At 52.0% G+C, this 17,699-nt stretch overlaps 1 protein-coding gene across 1 annotated transcript in view; it reads left to right on the top strand.

Annotated features, from left to right (window-relative positions):
* The window catches only part of L (zinc finger protein Lobe), a 172,723-nt gene extending 155,334 nt beyond the window's left edge, over window positions 1-17,389 (top strand). The window contains exons 4-7 of the mRNA XM_084589930.1: window positions 10,395-10,630; window positions 12,335-12,706; window positions 13,252-13,362; window positions 15,207-17,389. Of these exons, the coding sequence (XP_084446056.1) occupies window positions 10,395-10,630; window positions 12,335-12,706; window positions 13,252-13,362; window positions 15,207-16,907 (2,420 nt within the window). The 3' untranslated portion in view covers window positions 16,908-17,389. The remainder of the gene's footprint in view (window positions 1-10,394; window positions 10,631-12,334; window positions 12,707-13,251; window positions 13,363-15,206) is intronic.
* Window positions 17,390-17,699: the final 310 nt, after the last annotated feature.

The raw sequence follows: 17,699 nt of genomic DNA, 5'->3' as shown, positions 1-17,699 counted from the left end.
AAATAGACATCAAGTGTTTTGCGTACAGAGACATGAAATTGCTGATTTTCGTGTCCAGGAAAGTCATTCATCACCGGCACCCTATGCACTCATGTTCTGAAATGGAGATCCGCTGCCGCTATTCCCGAAGCCAGAGTGCGCAGTGCACAGCTAGCGCACACATCCAGAGGTTAACCTCTGCATCCGCTCAAGCACAGTTTTCGCGCCGAGTTTGGGAACGCTTTGCCGATACGTCAAAACGCACCTGTACGCACTTGTGGTTAACATTGCGCGGAATAAAAGGCCATTTATCAGAAACGGCGCCAAGATCGATAACGACACAGTGTGAGTGAACGCACAAAGAAACGGGAGAAAGTTGAGAGTAGTAAGGCGGTGATAATATGCACTCACGTGGAATATGGCACACACTGAGCTGAATGGTGGCACCAAAGACTTGACATACGCGCACAGTTTTCTATTTCTTCTCTGTTTTGCAGAGCCTGGTTTGAAAATGAACGTGCCTCCATCGCTGCAACAAACAGGGCCTCAGTACTGCGGTAAATGCTGGCAACAAATTATTCTAAATCTAAAGAAGGTATACTTGCGTATAGCGCACTTGATGACGACAAACCTTACAGCATACACGACCATTTGTATACCGATGGAAGTAGTGAGATTTTTCAGCAGAGAACGGTGAAAATATATATGTTGTTCTATATACTTTCTCTATGTCTCTCAACTTCACGTCAACGGATATCAATGGTTTGATGATCGAAAAATATCTCGCTTTGTTTTTTGCTAGTTAGCATTTATACAATATCCTTCCCTATATTTGTTTTTCTTTATCAAGCCTTAGACTTGGACTGGTTTGTTGTGCACAAGGAAAGTCCTGAAAACAACGCAAATGACGATCGACTCACCTGCACAAGATACATGTGAAACATGCACACTGCCAACTGACTTCATCTACGCACGAACACAATAACTTCACTATCGCTCAGAGACAGCGCACTCAGAGAAAACTCCGGCATTGCGCACATAGCCGTACATGCACAGAAAGCATGGCTTCCCTTATTTTGGTGAGAAATAATTGACCCTTGAGCAAAAGTGATATAGTGTCACTGCACGTCTCATAGATACTTCGTGAGCGTCAGGTCTGGAAGTGTCTGCCTGTGTGCTGAGCCGGTCTTTATTTTGATGCCCGCATGCATGTTGGATGTGTTTCATATAGTTTTCTCTTTAAAAGACCACGCACTCTTTCCAAACTGCCTGCTTGCTTTTCGTGACAGTGAAGCGGTTATTTCTAAGATATGCATAGGGCACCCTCCTAAGCATACTTGCTACCTTGTCTAAGCAATTTTGTTTGGCACGTCTTTTTATACAGAAAAAAAAAATAAACTAAAAAAAGTTTCGTAAAGGGGGGGTCTCCACTTATGCTCACGGGTGTACATTTCAAAGTTTAATTTTGTCAAACGTTCGCCATCGACTGCCGCTTCGAATCTCACGTGTTCGAAGTTGTATTTTATGTCAAATAGGCAACTAAGGCTATCAAGAGTCGTGTGTTCGAGCGCTCTGTCTCTGTGGTACGTTTTCGGAGGACAAGTAAATGTGACTGACAGCATAACGGCAGGAGCAAAAGCCGGTGCAAAAAAACAACTAGCACACATGACATACCGTATATATACCATATCTGGACTGCTTCATCGAATTAATGAAAATGCACGGACATATAAGTCTAGCTTTGGGGCACCTTTTAATTGCGTCACAACTGTGGGATATCGTAAGATATATACTGCTACGCACATTTTGGAGGGTAAAGCTTATATGCTTCCAATTCGAGGCTAAAATTTGCTCTGAAAGGTTTTCCTGCGTTCACAGTGACTAGATAAAACTGCCGTAGAAAACCAGTTGGCTGCGTTTTTTGAAAATAATTGCGAGACGACTATACGGTACTTTTCTGGGCATACTAATAGAAATGGCCTAAGCTCCTGACACGAAAATTTTGAATTTCTGCGCTCGCAACAAGTAATTAAGACTTCCTTTGTAAACCCAACGGTGCGCGTAGCGTTTATAATAAGTAGCAAGCAAAAAAAAAAAAGAAAAAAAAAAGTCAGCGTGTACAAAATTGCGTTCAAAAGCTCTTCCTAATTTCCAAAATTTGTGGGCACAATTATGCATGTGTGCTGCCTTCACGGAGGCCAAAGCATTGGTGGAAATCAATTTATTTTCCTCAGTACTATATCCTACACGTGAAATAATCCCACGTTAGGCGTTCTGATTTACTGCAACTTGTTGCTGATAGCTGCCGACACAGAAAAACATAACCCTTTTTATGTGTGTGCTTCTTTTCTTGCTGTTCTGCGCCGGTCCCCAGGTTGTCGTAGCATACATTCGAGCATATTCAAAGTTCACTGTCACGCCTACACAATTTCCTATGCCTAGTTGTATGAGCTGCTCAAATCTGAGCTGAAAGCCGCATACCGATTTCGTTCTTCCTGTTATATGGCCGCTATTAGAATCAAACAAAACATAAATTGGGCTGCTGTTATATATATATATATATATATATATATATATATATATATATATATATATATATATATATATATATATATATATATATATATATATATATATATATATATATATATATATGTAGTTTACTGTACAGAAACTCGCTTTTCGTTCCCTCAGAAGGCAGCGTTTAAAAAGATAGCACATCATGGAACGAGTTGCGCGGTATCAGCGCTTGGGGATAATAGTAACGACGCGTACACCACAGCGTGCACAGAATGGGGCGCCGCATTACGTGAGGCCCAAAGCACGCACGCAAGACGGGCGATTACATCTGTGCGCGTATTGTGATGCGCGTCCACATTAGAGAGGCCTGTTGCGCAAAGCAGATGGACGCACCGCGGGGCGTTTTCCGCGTCCCACCCGCGTCGCGCTCGAACGCCGCTTAGCGTGGACAGAGGCCCCCTGCGGAGCTCCGCACGCTCTCCTGCGACCCGGGGCCCGCGCACGCGAGGTTCATTAGCCGCAGTCGCACCTGCCGGCCAGAAGGGAGCCCGCCACCCATGTCTTCTTCCCCGGCGTTTTTCGAGCCAAGAAAAGAAAGACAAGTGGCTGCCCGTACCTGGCGGGAGCATAAATAAAGGCGAGCCTCCGTAATGAAGACATCGTCTGGGAGCCCTCTCTCGGCCGGAGAGAAAGCCGGTGGTCGTATAATCACCAGGGTGACCCAGCGCGGGGAAGGGAAGCGGCCAACAACAAGAGCCCAGAGGGGGTGCGCTCTGTGGGAGGTCGCGCGCGGGACCCCCCCGGCGCCCTCTTCCTCCGGGGGGTCCCGCCTCCCCGTAGGTAGCCCCGCTCGCCTGCTCGCCGCGCGAGTCGACCGCCGCTGGCCGACACGCTCGCATCGCCGCGCGCCGCTCTGTCCGGGACTCCGTGCGCGACAGGCATGTGCCGAGAGATGGCCGCCTCGGACCCCGGCTCCGACGTGGACGTCGACGGCACCGAGGAGCTCGACGTGGGCTCCGAGTCGCAACCGCAGGAGGTGCTCACCGCCGCGCCGGAACACGCTCGACTCGGTGAGTGCTGGCGCGCGCGCTGCCGAGGGCTGTCAAAACGTGCGCCTCGAGTTTTGACCGCCTTCGTCGCGGTGGGCGCTGGCTCACCGCTGCTCTCGCTTCACCACTGGCCAGAGATCTTGCTGTGCCTCGGCCGGTGGGACCACTGGCGACTCCGCCGCTGTAGCCTCTTTGCTCGCTTGTTATCGGTGGTGCCTCAGGCTGTTGTGTTTCGTCGAGTGGACAAGCAATGACACAAAGGATTAAGTGACACAAGTGAGTCTCGAAGGGCTTTTCGTGCGGAATAGGGAGAGATTCAAGTTACAAGCAAATGCTTTTCTGATAGATGCGGCCCCCTCTTAATTTGCTGTCATGATTCGGAATTTTCAGCTGTCATGATTGGTCTGAGTTCTTGATCTTGCCTAGACTTGTTTTAGATAACGGCAGAGTGCTGTAAATTATGCGTGTCCATTTTGTACACGCATAAATTTTATTGAACAGGAAATATCTCGCAGCAAAGGTAATTGATTCGGTTTTACTCGCGAGCAGTGAAAAGGCAGTGCAATGCGAAAGTTGGCTGCGCGTAATGCCACCAGCTTTTATAAAATATGCAACGGCAGAGATTTGTGCGTGCTTTGTCCGCATTGTCACTACCGAAATGCAAATGTAGTATAGAACACCGAATTTCCTCAGTGGCAGTAAAGAAACTAAATCCGGAGAAAAATGCACTTTTTCTTTTTGCGGGCAGACTCACAGAGATATTGTTTTCTAGGCGGCGACATATATGACGTAATGGGACAAAGCCAGAACTACTATTAATGTAGGGAACTTTGTAAGTTAGTCGGAGTAAGGTTTTCGGTGTGTAAAGCGAACTCACGGCATGAATATGCTAGCTGCTGAGTTTTTCCTTTTTACTGCTTGATTCATTTTCTCTTGACAACTGATACGCACGGTTTTGTATTCGTCGTTGCTATGCTGGACTAGCAGCAACCCTCGAGTTCAGTTCTGCTCATATGTCGTCGCATATATGGCCACCTTTCTGCTTTCGCGGCTTTGTACCTTGCAGCCCCGAAAACTTATGTTCACGTGTTAGTAAAAATAGTTGCGAAGAGGCTACTTGAGCGTCAGGAGGCCTTGCGCTTGCCAATCCTGTTTCCTTTTAACTGTGAAGTACCCGAAAACATTATGTTAAACATTTCTTGACAGATTTTATTTGTGAAGGAATTATCTTAATGCTGCAATAACTACACATCCCTCCAATAAGTTTACATGGGCGTCCCAGCCGCTTTTCGATGGAGGCGTAAAGCAAGTCGTCCGCGTGCTGTGCATTGTCAGTGCGCATTAAATTATGATCGCATCAGGTGGTTAAAATTTCCGGAGCCCTCCATTGCGGCGTTCCTCATAGCCTGACTTGCTTTGGGACGTCAAACACCACAAACTAAACTCGTCTAATAGGCATGTTGCCCTGAAGCCGAAGAGGTATATTGGTCCAAGTTACCGAACATTCGGAATCACTCTCTTATTTAATTGCTTCTTTATAAAGTTACTTAATATGAGTCTGCTTATTTAACCTACGATATTTGGGAAGCGCACATGGTGACCCAAAAGAGTTTAAGCATGGATAAATTAAGCGAGATTCACGTTGTGACACGGTCAAAATATATAACGCAGGCAATTGGAGCACAAGTGCTATGTTAACGGTGGGGTGTCTTTTCGAGCGAGGAGCTTTGAAAAGATGTTGTGCAGAAAATTTAGAACGAGTCAGGTCTGACGCTTCGTAAGAGTAACTTTCTAAATCTGGACGTTTCTGGTGCGACGTCTGCTCACATCAATGGAGGAAGAGGAGCGCCACAAAGAATTGTGGCGAGTTTTCCCAGCTGGTGGCTGTTGTGGCCGCGCGTTAGTTCATGTCGCATGACGCGTCGCTCCTGTGTTTCCCTTGGGAACAGGAGCCAGCACAGAGCGAGCTATTCGTGTTGCCTTAACGCTGTTGCGTCTACCCGCGGGAATTCGATCAGCTAGGCGCTTCTTTCTAGACGGCCTTGCTTCGTCGCCTACAGGTGCGCTCTGAAAACCTACCAGCATTTCAGCGCAGCAGGGTTCATATTAGCCGCGAAAACTCCCTAGGAATGCAGTTCTAGGGAGTTCGTCAAGGTGACAGCAGGCGTTTGTCACTTGGCTACGGATGTTGTTTCCAGCCGCGTGGATGGGATGCCGATCCTTCGGGACTCCAGTGGCGCTGATTTATACCTGGAACGCTTTCCCTTCCTCGGCAGGACGTGATACATGCGACGATGCGCTTCTTCGTTCATTTAAGGCATCATGCGATTTGGTCTCGTAAAAAATTTATAAGCTCACGGCCGACAGCTCCTGGAGTGGCACGATATTGGCTCTGCCCAAGCTGTGGCGTTCGAAGAAGTCTTGCACACTGTTTCCCTTCGGCAATCTATACGCCAGAAATGATCGGGCTCCGAAGAACAAAGCAAGACGTAAAAAAAAACAAAAAAAAAACATTAAAGGTGGTGGGGCGTTGAAAAAGAAGAGAATGCGGACCGCAGCCACATTTGGTCTCTCCAGCTCGCCTCAAACGTTCTATTTCTCAAGGCACTTGCTCCCCGGCCGCGCTTCTCGGCACGGGAGGCGTAAATTGTAGCCGCGTCCTCTCACTTGGTGTAAATTAAGTTACCAAGCGAGCGAGCGAAGGAGAAACAAACAGCGGGCGCGTGTACGTGGGCAGATAAATAGACGCCACCGATCATCTCCTCCGCGAACAGCTCAATCTCTCCGCGCCACCTCATTACGGGAAGACGCCGCCGCACACGCAATTGCCGCTGCGGTTCACTTTTGTTCGCGCCGCTACAGCACGCTTTGTGCTTCCCCCTCGGCGCTCCTCGCATGTGGGTGCGAAGGGAGCGCGCCCCTCCCACCGCACCCCGCGTGCCGGCGGCTCCTTTGGCCGCCCTGCGCACCTTGGCGCGACCAACTTGGCTCGTAGGGCGCGCGCGTGTCGGCGTGCGTCATACACAGACAGCGACTTGGGAAATTATTGGTTGCAGCCGGGCTAATGCTGTTCTCTCTCTTTCTAGCGAGGCAGTTTGTTATTCCGGCCGCGGATGCACTGCACCCCTTTCCAAACCGCACCCACGTCCCGTTGATGTCTTTTTCAGGACGAAACAACCCCCCTGGGCCCCGACGGGCCGGAACGATGGTAACAGGAACTTGAGTGAAATCCCAGAGAGCGCAACGTGCTCGCTGGGGTTTGACCATGGAAAGAATTCATGCAGTAGCTCTAAATTTGAAAGCCGCTAGGAAGAGCTCTAGTTGCGCGCTCATCTCAGCCAAGTGTTGAGGCGTGACGTATAGACGGCTCTGCTGTGTACTGATGAAAAGTGCGCTATGCCAAAGCGGTAACCCGGCAGTCTTTGAAACACCTACTGGTTGGCGAAGCGCGCTGAGACCTCTTTAACCTAAAGGTGTGGTCGTTTAGCAGGGATACTGGTGGTCTTCTTGTAAAGTGTTCCATATAGCGCTGCGTGATACCTATGATTTTGAGGTTTCGATGAACTCTGGAGAAGTAAAACTAAGAAGAGCAGGCAGCCAGCTTGTAACCGTATCGGGAACTCGTGCATAAATACATGCTTTCAGTTTTGGGCACATCGAAGAAGGTGACTTCCAGACAAACAACGCAGTTCAGTTCCTGCTGGGCCAGTGAGCCAAAAGACGAGGGAATCTCTCCTACCCCATGGGTTTGGTCAGCGTCGCAAATGTTCCTTTTCCGGCTGACTTTGCGAGCTGGGACAAAGGCGCTTCTCGAATGGAGGCAGTGCGCACGCGACGCGCAGGCGAAGAGGTGCTGTCCTCTATCTGTCAGCCGCATCTGGCCGCGACCTCCCTGGTGCGCGAGCGTCCCCCCCCCCCCCCCCCCCCCCCATACCCCGACGCGGCGGCAGTGGGGGGCGCCCGGCGACGACCCCCACGAGCAAAACGTGCGCGTGCGTGGCACCGAGTCGGCCACGCGGGCGACACTCGCCACCCCCCTCGCAACCCGGCGGGCGCTCCTAGGCACACCCAGCAGAGACCACCTCCGCCGAGATGCTCCAGCGGAGGGGGGGACACTGCAAAAACAAAGTCGTAAAAGTGCCCACGCGCGCGGTGGGCTCTCGCTTTCGCCGCTGGCCCAACTTCTCTGTCCTCTGGGCCGGCCGCGGCTGCCGGACACGGGCCGCCGCAATCTCGCCGTCCGAGAGGAGATGCCGATAAGCTGTCTCAGCGAAGACTGAATGGACCGCTGCACGGGATAGTCCACTGAATGCGGTTTTTCGCCTTGCTCGCAACTTGGACGTTTCCTTTCTACTGGCCCTGCATGCACGTAACTCGAGTCCTTCTGCGAATGTAGACTTTTCCATCTGCCTTTCCGACTTGTAATCCTGCTTTTCAGTTCGATCCTACTTTTCCCACGAAAATACTCATTGACTGACGTATTAATTTCACTTAGCTTGCGCAGTCACTTCAATGTACCGATACAAACGACACAGTTTAGAGTGTGAAAGTCTCCTCAGAAAGCGCGCAGGCTTGCTCTGCTGCTTCTGTATTGCCACTAAGGCACTATATACTCGCACGCCATCACAATCATGTCGTGACGAGTTGAGAGACACATGTAGCGCACAGTTTTGAGCCAACTGCTCGGATTTATAGCTTTTGACGCTCGGGTGGTCGCACAAGCACGTTGTTACCTCAAGGAGGTCGACTGTGGTCGCAAAAGTGTGCCTTTTCTGAAATAATCATGGAAGTGACTACAAGACGTGCGGTTGGCATTGCTGCAACTACCGGCCACAATGCTCTAGAGAAGTGCACTGAATGAGCAGGAATCCACGCGAAGCTGCTCAGATGAGCTGTGACTCCTGTGAACAGCGTTATGCTGATGACCAAATGTACATATAAGTAGCAGCTATGTATCCATCCACTCTTTTTCGAAGATGCACTTAGGTTTTCAGCGAATATTTATGTACACAGGCGTTAAATTTTTATCCTGAAACAAGCCTGCGTACCTTTTGCTAGCCCTCTCCGTCAAGGGAAGCCATGGCACAGATGAAAGAAAAATCAGTCGTCTAAGGCAATATGCTACGCATCCAAGTCGTACGGAGTGATTACGTGTAGTTTAGGGGGTCACTCTTAGAAGGGAGTTGAACCCGCCGGGGTGGTGCAGTGGTTACAGCGCTCGACTACTGTTTCCAAGGGATGAGGGATCGAATCCCGGCCTTGGCGGCCGTTTTTTGATGGAGGCGAAAAGCAAGGCGCCCGTGTGCTGTGCGATGTCAGTGCACGTTAACCCCAGGTGGTAGAAGTTTCCGGAGTCCTCCACTACGGCGTCTCTCATCGCCTGAGTCGCTTTGGGACGTTAACCCCCACAAACCAAACCGATCCTAGAGGGGAGTTGTCTAGAGGGTGGCATAATTTGAACCACATATTTCTGCGACATTTCTCGTTTAGAAAAAATGGGTTCAACATAGTTTTTCCATGCAAACTTTATCGCCTAGCGGTCCGCCCTCCTCGTTAAAACCACCCCTAATTTTGGGGCTAAGGTCATTGCTTGTCTCGTAGCGCCTGGCTTGCTTTTAGTCCTTGTATCGTGCTGTTATGCGCATTGATACCGCACGTTTTATGTTTTCATTGCTTTGAAAAAAGGGAGCCTGTGCGCTACATCTGACATTAACTTCTACTTTTCTCGCATCACTTTATGTGGGAGCATTTTCACTGTGGAGTTACGTGTTCACTTAGTGCTCTGGAACTTTTGCTTGAGCACTTTCTGTGGTGCATGTGCATCGTCGCCTGGAACTTGAGGGACCTTATCTGCGGTCCCAAGCGAACACTTTTATGGGGCGGGGAGGACTCTCTGTAATGGTGGTCACGTACACGGCTCGCGCGACATGGCGACTGGCCCATATTCATTCATGAGGTTTCCACAAGTGCGGTTTTGCCACCGTTGGGCGGCCAGGAGCGGCCGGAATGTCAGAGGCACAAAGGGCTCGCGTAAGCCTCGCGCTCACTGGGTTCGCGGCGATGAAGACGTCCGGACCTGTTGCGGAGGAGACAGGCACTACCGCGGCGGGGGGCTTCGAGGAATCCGGCCTGGATGGCCCTTTGTGCGCGGGGTCACCCAGCGGCCTGCTCTATTGAGTTGTCAGCTCGGATGAGCAAGCGGCTATCGCCGGAAGGGGGCCCCTGGCGCCCAACTGGGTGGAGCGCTTGATTTAGACAAGGCTCACGAAACGGCGCTTTCTCGCCCTCTCCGTGACGGAAGGAACGGCCACCTTGGGTCCCGAAAATCCGGCACCGACCGGTGGGGCTGACAAAACTGCCGCCGCTAGACGCCCAGTTCTGGGAAGAACGGAGAGGGCAGTGCGAGGTTTATTTTTCCCGATCGCGGGTGGGTGGCGGAGGGGTCACGGCTGGGGGAGGCGGCGGCTTTATGGAGCGCCGGCTGCCATTGTGTGGACTTCCTCCTTTTCCGACGTCGGTTATTAAACGCGCGGGCGCGGCGCGACCCCCCGTGGCGCGCGTCTGGGCCGCTCGCAGCCCCGCGGGCGGCTGCCCTTCGTGGGAGCGAGAGGCCTGGCAAGGGTTCGCCAGGGTGCGCGTCTGACGGGTAATTGGGCGGTCGACCGAACCCTGCACGCGCAACCGAAAGGAGATGTGTTCTAGCGCGACATCTGTGCATGCCGTTCTGAGAAATGATGCGAGTAGCCAAGCCGCCCTTGAACTCGCGCCACATTTCGCTGCTCGCGAAGATGAGACACGTGCTGTCGCGGGCGTGTCGTTGAGCGCGCACTCCTGTCTTGTCCCCAGGGGCAGCCCCGGGCGGCGGCGCAGGCACGCCCTCGTCGTGGCGCTCTTCGTCCGGCAGCCCCGAGGACGAGCTGACGTCGGCGTCGCTGTCACCCCCGCCCTCACTGCTGGCCGGTGGACCGGCCTCTGACTCCGAGCTGTCTTTCACCATCGGCGTCACCGAGGCGACGCCCTACGCCTGCCACTTCTGCGACAAGGCCTTCCCTAGACTCAGCTACCTCAAGCGCCACGAACAGGTAACCACCTCGTGGGGTGCTCTGCAAAGCTGGTTGCCTCCCCTTCCTGCATCCAATATGCCATTAACTGCGTGCCAAATTACGGGCGACTCATACTGGACCACCCGCGCTTCTCCCCTGCCGCCCGAAAGTGATGCTGGAGCTTGGGTCGGCGCGCTGTGTGCGCCAACAATGCCCGCTTTTATTAGCTATTTGCCTCGGCAATTTCTGGCGCAATGCGCGAGGTATGCACTGAGGCCCTTTCGCAGAGAACTTGTCCTTCTGCCCTCCGTTGACAATTGTCTCGCGCTCAGAGCGCTGCCGGTCGCTCGGGGAGAGTGGCCAGCCTATAAAAAAGGCTATAAATCTTTGACGAGAGGGGCTGTTTTCCACCCGCTCAGCGCCGGCAGCAGGAGACATAAAGCGGCTCCCCCTGCCGAGCGCGGCCCGCGCGCAGACGCTGACCAGACCCCGCGTTCCCCTGAGAGCAAGATCGAGTCCCTGCCCGCAATGCGGTTACCCGATCCACATTAACGTGCTTACGCCTAATCCAGGACCCGCGAATATCATGGCCACCACCAGACCTGGAGCTGTGGGGACAGCGGAAAACAAAATAGACCGGAGAGAACGGCGAAGGTGCGACAACGCAATTTAGATCATCTAATTTGAGGCGTCCCTGGCTTGGCCTCGCGGCCGGCCAAAGTGGATTAGCGCCGGCCGGTTACCTCTCGCTGTCCCGCCGTGCCATTCGGTCTGTTTATCTGGCCGGCCCGCTAATGGGCGCCAACTCGCCGTCAATCGTGACTGCCGGTATGGAAGGCCTTCCTCACGGGGCCCACTGATCTGGCTACCTTGCGCACAAGTCCATACTTGGGCACTTACGGGCTTACGCGAGTGCAAATGAGCTTCATGCGATGACGCCTATGCGTGCTCGGAAGCGAGGACTAACTGCCATTGTCTTCTCCGGGCGCACCATAATCCTCTCGTTTGCGCTAATGAGAGCACGCAATCTATAGGGCTAGACTCTACTCGGCACCTTCTTCCCGTCGAGACGCTTGGGCACGTGAAGTTTTGGCGAGTGCGGTCATACTTATTTGGAGAAAACGAGGGAGCTCCGCAGTCATATTTTACCTTGGTAAATCTACATTATATACTATGAAACTGTTTGAAGGCCACATGCATACGTATGGCGCGTTTTTAACAACTCTAAGCACAGTTCTAAGTGTATGAAAAACTTTTACTATATATCTGTGATGTATATAGGTAAGACTGTTTTGGTTGCCATTGAGCTTTCTGGGTTTTCTCTGCACAATGTACGCATTTCAATCACTCACTTCTCCGTTTGCCACGCAGACGTGTCAAATACCGAACAAAGAACCATGCACCTTCGCATGTATGCTGAATCATGATGCTGTGGGATAAAGTTGTATTGGTCATAAGTTTACTCTACAGGCTCGCGTACAGTTAATGGCTCCCGTTTGAATCAAAAGTGTGCAAATTTCTCTGAATGCTCGAGAATATCGGCGCTTTCGAGTGACTTCTTCTCTTGGCCGGTGATCGAAACCGCTTCCTTGTCATAAGTCATGAAATTGCGGTCCGTCATTCGCAGGGATACGTGCGTTACATGGAAGCCAGCGCCTCAGTGTCGGCTCGTACGTTTCAAGGGGGGCTGCCGCTCATGTGTTACAGAGTGCACGTGTCTGAGGTGGCATCTGTTGCTCGCAGGTGCACAGCGACCGAATGCCGTTCCGCTGCGACTTCTGCCAGCGCCTGTTCAAGCACAAGCGCAGCCGCGACCGCCACGTGAAGCTGCACACTGGCGACCGCAAGTACCGTTGCTCGCAGTGCGAAGCCGCTTTCTCCCGCTCCGACCACCTCAAGATACACATGAAGACCCACGACCACGCCAAACCGTTCCAGTGCGCAATGTGCAACCGCGGCTACAACACGGCGGCCGCGCTCACTTCGCACATGCAGAACCATCGGAAGAGCGCCACCGTCAACGGTCTCGAGCCGTCGGCCGCCCTCTCCCGGCCGGGCTCCAGCTTGGCCAACGGAGCCCTCGCCGCTCTGGCCAACCCTGCCGACGGAGGATCGGTTAGTAGTCAGCATCACGAAATCCACCATGCCACCTGTGATCATTACAAAGGGTCGAGCCCCGTTGCTTATTTTTTTTTCGGCAACGTAACGCTTAACACAGCACCAATCGCGCTCATTTTTTCTTATAAACCATCGTACAGGTTTAGCACAACTATACTGCGCAACCGGACCGGTGAAATGCTGCAGACTGGCAGCTGCATTACAACATTTGAGGGCATATTTATAAGTGGAAATGCCTTAACTGTAACTTGTCGCTCACCGGTAGCAAGCCTTTGCTGCACCTTTATTTTCAACCGTTATTAAAAACAGGGATGGTGTTTGGTCTTCGTCGCTTAAACTGGTTTTATATCGACCGATTCTATCGTGACGGGGATTTGGGCTTTAGATGTGATGGATATTTAGTTGTCCGAAATGCAGCGCGCCTTCTTGCTGGTGCTATGACACGAGGTCATGTTCGTACCGTGTCGATGTTGCTAGTGCAAGCAGACGTACGTGGACCCCTTCACTCGCTGCTTCTAAAATGGATTCCGGTCTTTTCGCAGACATCCATGTCTCGGGACGACAGCTCCTCGTGTTCGACTGACAAGCTAAGCTTGACCGGCGGAAGCCCGGGCCCGGGAAGCGTTGACGTCCAGGCGAACGGATGCAGATCGGTAAGTCTAAGCATCGTCTTCACCGAATTCGTATTGCGAAGGAAAATATAAGATGAACTTGCGCCGAATAAAATTTCGGGAATTCAGTTTTAATCGAGAAATGTCATTATTCTTTGTAATGCCACAACTACAGCTGGCTCTCGAGTAACAGTTTCATTCAAAGGGGAAACTTAACGAAGTGCGGAAGTCAGAGAAATGGTACGACACTTTTGTTTTTATTTTAAAAGGCTTCAGTAGTTAATGCGAGCCCAATGTGATTCCAAATATGCGACGTCAAAAATGCGCATTTCGAGGCTCGCTGAGTTGTCTTTCCCGATTTGTATGTGTATACAATGGCGTCGCTTGCATTTCTCATGCGTCGAATACAGACATCGTTTGTCTTTTTTTTATGATGTAAAAAGGGCAATACCGCGCGCAGCAAAGCAATTTTATAGATAAGCAATGCAGGAAAGCCCTCTTAATGAGCGTTCAAATGCATATTTTTGACGTCCGATATTCTAAAACTCATTATTGATCAAGCAGATTTGAAGACTGGGCTGAAATCGAAAATATAAAGTTGATTAGTGCCCTTTAGTTAAATAATGTTTCATTTGTCGAGCTCTATCTATAGTATATAACGTCCACTTTGCTGTAAAATCCACCTGCGGAAACTGCACAGTGTCTTCTCGTAGTTATTAAAAAAATATATGAAAAAAAAAAAGCATCACCGGTATATACAGTCCGTCTGTCCCACGTTCGGAGTGCAATTTGCATCTAACGTTCTTACGTTCATTTTGAATAAGCATTAACAGCAATAGTCACGAGGAAACGACAGCTGAAAGCAAAACTGCGATTTTGTGGCTCACCGTGTGTAACGTGCACCGGAGAAAAATGTGTCTACAAGCGAATCAACTTTTTTTTCGCAATCCGTTTGTGCAGATGTTTAACATTTAATTATATCTGAATAAACGAAAGCATAGTTTTTCAAGAAACACCGATACTTTTACGCTCAAATCAACAGTAATCAATACAGAATGTGGCTGTATTCGACCTCTGTTGACTTCTTGTAAATCATCACGACAGCGAAATGGGCTAGAAAAAACCTTTTGAACTCCAATCCGACTCTAAGCTTGGATTTCCAACGCGCGCTTCAGTCTGTGCAATCCGTAGAGACGGCGCTAGCACCTATCTCTACTGGGATTTGGGTAGACACAGATTCGAATGAGACCTGAGCCATGGAAATCTGAAATGTGGACGCCCTATCCTTCCTTTAGCAAAGCAAGCAGAGCTCTGTTGTCCATCTATTCTTAAAGGGACGACAAAAAAATAAATAAAAAGAAAGAAAGAAAAAAAGAAGAAAGAGGAGCATCCAACTGTTCGGTGCACGGATACTAGGTCTTTGTTCCATTCGGTGTGAGTGCACCGGGCTTGGATTTGCATGCGAAGGGTCACGTTGTGTAGCCAAAGCGGAACAGTCGAAGAAATAGTAGTGTAAAAAGTAGGAGAAGAAGATAAAGGGGGCGGGGGGGGGGGGGGGGGGTCTTTTTCGGATCGAAATGAATAGCTGTCTGGCGGGGGCTCAGAGGATGGCGCACTTTGTTTGCTGAGCTTGGCCTCCCCGAGGTTCTGCCCTCTCTTATTTTGCCTAGAGGGAATGCGTCTACTACTTGCGTCGTTCCCGGTCACTCGGGGGCTCTGAGATTGTATCGAACAGCCTTCTTCATATTCCTCCCGGCTCACGTTTGGCATATTCAGAATAGATTACTCGGGATGCTGGGAGAAGAAAAAAAAAAAAAGAGCGGCTCGCGAAAAAGAGAAGCCATTTCGTGCGTGCTTTCCTGACGACGTCCCGTGCTTCTCCGTAGGTGTCTGAGCGGCCCGGCAGCACGAGTCCTCGTGAGGAGCCTCTGGCGTGCGGCTTCTGCAGCCGGCGCGACTTCGGCAGCCTGGAGACTCTGCAGGCGCACGTGCGCGCCTCACACGTGCCCTTCTCGGCAGCGTCGCTGGTGGGGCCGTCGCACGGGGGTCCCCTGCGGCCAGAACCCAACGGCCGCGCCGTGTCCCGCCATTCTCCGCCCGCTGCCACGACGGCATCGTCGCTGGTCGACGCGTCGTACGAGTGCGAGTACTGTGGCATGAAGCTACCCAGTGTGCACGCGCTGCAGACGCACACGCTGGCAGCGCACAGCTTCAGCGAGGTGCTGAGCAAGCGCATGTCGGCCATGATGGGCGCCGACTCCGGCGGCGGGCCCCTGCTCTGCAGCCAGTGCGGCGCCGCCTCACCGGACTTCGAGTCGTTCCGGGCGCACCTGGCCTCCCACCTCGAGGGCCGCATGTCCCGCTGCTGTCCCGAGTGCCGCGCCGAATTCCCCTCCTCGCAACAGCTCGAGGCTCACGTGGCCGCGCATTTCCTGGCCACGTCGGTCGAGTACGGCTGCCAGGCGTGCCTCAAGCTCTTCCCGCGTCCCGACGAGCTGCAGAAGCATCTGCTTGACGTCCACGCCCACCACCTGTACCGCTGCGCGCTCTGCCGCGACGTTTTCGACTCCAAAGTGGGCGTGCAGGTGCACTTCGCCGTCAAGCACAGCAACGAGTGCCAAGTCTTCAAATGCAGCGCGTGCAACGCCGCCTACCGGTCTGAGCCCGAGTTCGCACTACATGTGCAAGTCACGCACTTGGCCAAGGCGGCTCCCTACCGGTGCTTGCTGTGCGACCAGACGTTCGCCAGCGAGCCCCTTCTGCAGAGCCACCTGGACACACACGGCAAGCAGTTCGCGTGCGCCCTCTGCAGCCAAGCCTTCCACGTGGAGTTCCTGCTCGAAAAGCACATGCAGGCCTGCCACGCAGCCGACCTCACCTTGCACCCGGAAGGAGTGCAGAACCTCAGTGTCAAGCCGAGGATCAAGGACGCCAAGTGCGACATCTGCGACCAGGCATTTGGCACGGACGTCCTGCTGGCGGCGCACCGAAAGCAGGTGCACAATGTGCGCTCGCAGAAGTCGCTCAGCCTGCTGTGTGCGTACTGCAACGAGCCGTGTAAGTCGCGTTCCGACCTGGAGAACCACATGAAGAGCCACACGGCGAGCCCCAGCAAGCACAAGTGCAACATCTGCGACGAGATGTGCCCCTCAGCAACCACGCTGGCCGAACACAAGCTGACGCACTGCAAGGTGGTCAAGGGCTCCACGTGCGCCGGCTGCCGCGAGGTCCTGCGCTCCGAGGAGCAGTTCTTCTCGCACGTCAACTCGCACGGCGGGGGCCCCGCGCTCCCGCTGCCCTGCGTGGTGTGCCGCCAGACGCTCATGTCGCAGGTGGAGGTGCGCATGCACGCGCGCTTCCACGTGGCCCACTGTGACAAGGGCTCGCTCTGCTGCGTCTGCGAGCGTCCCCTGGACGCGGCCAGCCGCATCATCACGGGTCGCCAGCAAGAGCGCCAGTCGTTCATGTGCAAGGACTGCTTCCACGCTAAGGGTGTCCAGGACCAGGGCCGCTGCCCCGAGTGCCGCATCAAGTTCGAGTCGCCGCTCGAGCTAGAACAGCACGTGCGTAGCAGCCACGGCGGCTGAACGCCTGGCCGTCCCTTCACTCGTCACCGGTGTGCGGCCCCGAAACAATCAAACGCGGACGCCTCCTCGCTGTTAACTTATTGCGTCTTCCGCGGCGCGCCTGAGTCTCCGCAGAAGCTGTGCAAAGTATTCCTTCTAATATATCTCATCATCTTGTCAAAGGTGGGCCTGATCAAGGCTGTACATACCCGAGTGCTACTCTGGTGCGGAATTTCAAAGCCCTGTAAATACTGGTTATCCACATCAATCATCATGTTTTCGTTCTGTGTGTCCAAAACATAAAGCAGGGTATGGATCTGCATACATTATGCTGTGGTTGTTTTCTGCCTTGGTATAATACTCTTCATCAAGCACGTTTGTAACACTGAATATACCACAGCCAAATATGAATAGTCTATTCTTCCCAGTGTTCAAGTTTCAGTGTTTCTGTTTACGAAGATACCATTTCTTTTCCTACGCAACTATACTATATCAATTACATTTTTTTACGTTTGCCTATGTGGTTTACAAGGTTCACGAGGCAAATAAAGTTCATATTTTTAAGGAAAGAAAGGTTCATCTCGCTTTTCATTGACACACCGCTGTCAACTCTGGGGAACATGTGCTATAGAAGACTTTGGAAGGCATACTTTTGAGGTAAGTATTGTTTCCCTTTGCAGCAGTGTTATAATAGCTTAAAATAACCAAATTAACTTCGCCTGCAGGACATCAGGCAGGACAAACTCGCCCAACTTAACAATGTGCCACTTTCGGTCACATTATACGCGCTGTCGTAACGCTGCATGCAGATTT

Source organism: Amblyomma maculatum, chromosome 1, assembly GCF_055883805.1.
Source record: "Amblyomma maculatum isolate TAMU_Amacu chromosome 1, ASM5588380v1, whole genome shotgun sequence".
NCBI classification, from domain to species: Eukaryota; Metazoa; Arthropoda; class Arachnida; order Ixodida; family Ixodidae; genus Amblyomma; species Amblyomma maculatum.
Note: the sequence above shows the minus strand (reverse complement) of the source record. Positions and strands in the feature narration are given on the sequence as shown.